This window comes from Berghia stephanieae, chromosome 5 (assembly GCF_034508935.2).
Source record: "Berghia stephanieae isolate SIO BIC M18660-M18661 chromosome 5, UCSD_Bste_1.3, whole genome shotgun sequence".
In the NCBI taxonomy this organism is placed as follows: Eukaryota; Metazoa; Mollusca; class Gastropoda; order Nudibranchia; family Aeolidiidae; genus Berghia; species Berghia stephanieae.
In genome coordinates this window covers 23,414,007-23,416,495 of record NC_088364.1, presented here as the reverse complement: position 1 = coordinate 23,416,495, position 2,489 = coordinate 23,414,007, and the positions used below count along the sequence as shown (strand labels likewise).

At 39.9% G+C, this 2,489-nt stretch overlaps 1 protein-coding gene across 1 annotated transcript in view; it reads right to left on the bottom strand.

Annotated features, from left to right (window-relative positions):
* The window catches only part of LOC144973894 (uncharacterized), a 26,429-nt gene that overhangs the window by 16,495 nt on the left and 7,445 nt on the right, over positions 1-2,489 (bottom strand). The window contains exon 7 of the mRNA XM_078916780.1: positions 1,406-1,551. Within this exon, the coding sequence (XP_078772906.1) occupies positions 1,406-1,551 (146 nt within the window). The remainder of the gene's footprint in view (positions 1-1,405; positions 1,552-2,489) is intronic.

Genomic DNA, 2,489 nt, shown 5'->3' with positions numbered 1-2,489 from the left:
AGACTCGGAATCTAATCCCGAACGACATCTGTTTGTTTTTCAAAATGTTTCCCAGGTCCATGAAGGCCTGTTTGGCTTGAGTTATTCTTGCTCGTATGTCTCGGTTACATCTTCCATCTGTTGTCACTATTGAACCTAGGTATTTAAAACTTTCTACGTTGGTAAGTTGCTCGCCGTGAATCGTTATATTGCAGGTGTTGTTGTTTTCGGGGTTTTTCTGTATTACCATGCATTCCGTTTTGGTGATATTCACTTCCATTCCCTTGGCTTCACTATCTACTACCACTTTGTCAACAATCTTTTGAAGTTGGATTTCTGATGTTGCAATGAGTACCGTATCGTCTGCGTATCTTATGTTATTTATGTTGTGACCTCCTACTTTTATTCCCTCCATATTAGTTATGCCCCTCAGGATTGTTTCTTGGTATAGATTAAACAGATCTGGTGAGGCAACACACCCTTGACGGACTCCTTTCTTAATAGGAATGGAATTTCCTGTAGAGTTTCCGATTTTGATAGATGCCTGCTGGGTGTAGTATAATGTTTGCATGAGTCTGAGGTCTTTCTCATCAGCGCCAATGGAGTGCAGTTGTTTTAGTATTTCTTCGTGGCGTACTCTATCAAAAGCTTTTTTGTAGTCGACAAAACAGAGGTATTGTGGGGTCTGAACCTGTATAGCTCTTTCTAATATGCTATAAAAACCTTAAAATGTACTGTGACACTTTCAGGCATAGATACAATTTTTTAAAAGGTACCTCTATTGTTCATCTGGCATACACACACAGCACACATATACACAAACGCATACACGCACACAAACACATCCTCCTCAATCTAATGACACATTTCCTTATATTTTTGTCTTAGCAGTTTCTTATTTCTTGATTCAAACGCTAAAAGATGCCTTTACTTCATTCATAGTCAACGACATAGTGAACGAATATTGGACCATTAAAACACCCTGAACCAAGGGGCAGCGTGGCCCAGCGTTACGGTCTTTGCTTCGTACCCGAAAGGTACCGAGTTCGATCACGCGCCGCTGTGCTACGTGGCCATGCGCAAGTCACTTCGCCCTAACTCAATTTGCGGCGCTGCACTGCAGCTGACGCCTAGGTTATTCCAATCTTCCCTTGGACTAGACCCTAGAGACAAATATCCTTTATGGGATGAATAAAGGGAATTATTATTTTGTTATTCTCAATCTCAAGGCTTTCCAACTTCCAAAACAATAACAGTGATTTCTTGGAAACAAAAAAAAAAAACAACAACAAAAAAAAACAAAAAAAAAAAAAAAAAGAATTTCAAAAATAACATAAAAGTGTTAGGAAAACATTTTAGATAATCCCAAATTTAGTTTCCCACACGGTTTTCTCCACAGTGCCAGACATTATAATGTGTTACTTACTTGATGACATAATCCTTGATGTCCTCCATGTCCGACGCCTCAATGCCACAGACCATGTTTCCCAGGCCGCTCAGGACGTCCGAATCCACGGATGACATGTTAGAAATGCCTGCGTCCTTTTTGAACTTCTTGAACATCTTCTTGGGCTGAAAGACACAATTTACATTTTGACAAACAATATGGAAGGAACGAAAGTGACGTCACTAAGCTCTTTGTTATTGTTTTTAGCCAGACATACTTCTGAGTAGTCCTCACTAAATTCTATCAAACAGACTATAAATGTTCAAGGTTACACATCGTTTTATGCATTGTTACATTTATATCCGGCTGGCGGATGTTATGAGTATTTTAACTAAACGGGCAGTATTAATATCTGAAATAGAATTTTAAACTTAACTCGTAAAATTTGAGTTAAAACAAATGATTATGATGAGGAGAAAAAGTTTCGCTCTTCAAACTTTAAGAGTCTGATCTTTATTTTGACCATAAACTATGTGACTATGTGGTCTTGCTGTATGACACTCGCTTTTGGATCGGAAGGTCCTGGGTTCGAGCCTCGCTCGGCGCATGATTGAGTCTTTGGAAAAGCCTTTTTGCTCACATTCTCTCACCGTATTCAGGTGTGAAATGAGTATCTGGCCTTTAACAGCGTTGTTCTGTCGGACAAAAATGTATTATCGCCTAACAGGCGTCGTTCTACATACACGTTTATCACGGTTTCTATACCAGTATGGTTTCAATAGTAATTACTTGCTACCCTTTGGATAGGACGCTAGTCTATCGCAAAGTACTTTCCGACAGATCAAACAGACCCAGCTACGTAATCACTACTATTGGACAGGGGGAGGGGGAGGGGGTCATAAAAATATCGACTGCACCCAGGATCGATCGGTCGCTTTGCGTGTGAAGCGAGTGCTCTACCAACTGAGCTATTGGGACTCCCAACTATTTTTAACCTATCGTCTTAATCTGGTCATGGGCCGGGTTAGACCAAATATATAGATACTCAAATTTCAGTTTATTGTCTAGATTGATAAAATTTGATTCGATTAGTATGGCTAGTCTTGTGGTATGCCACCCGCCT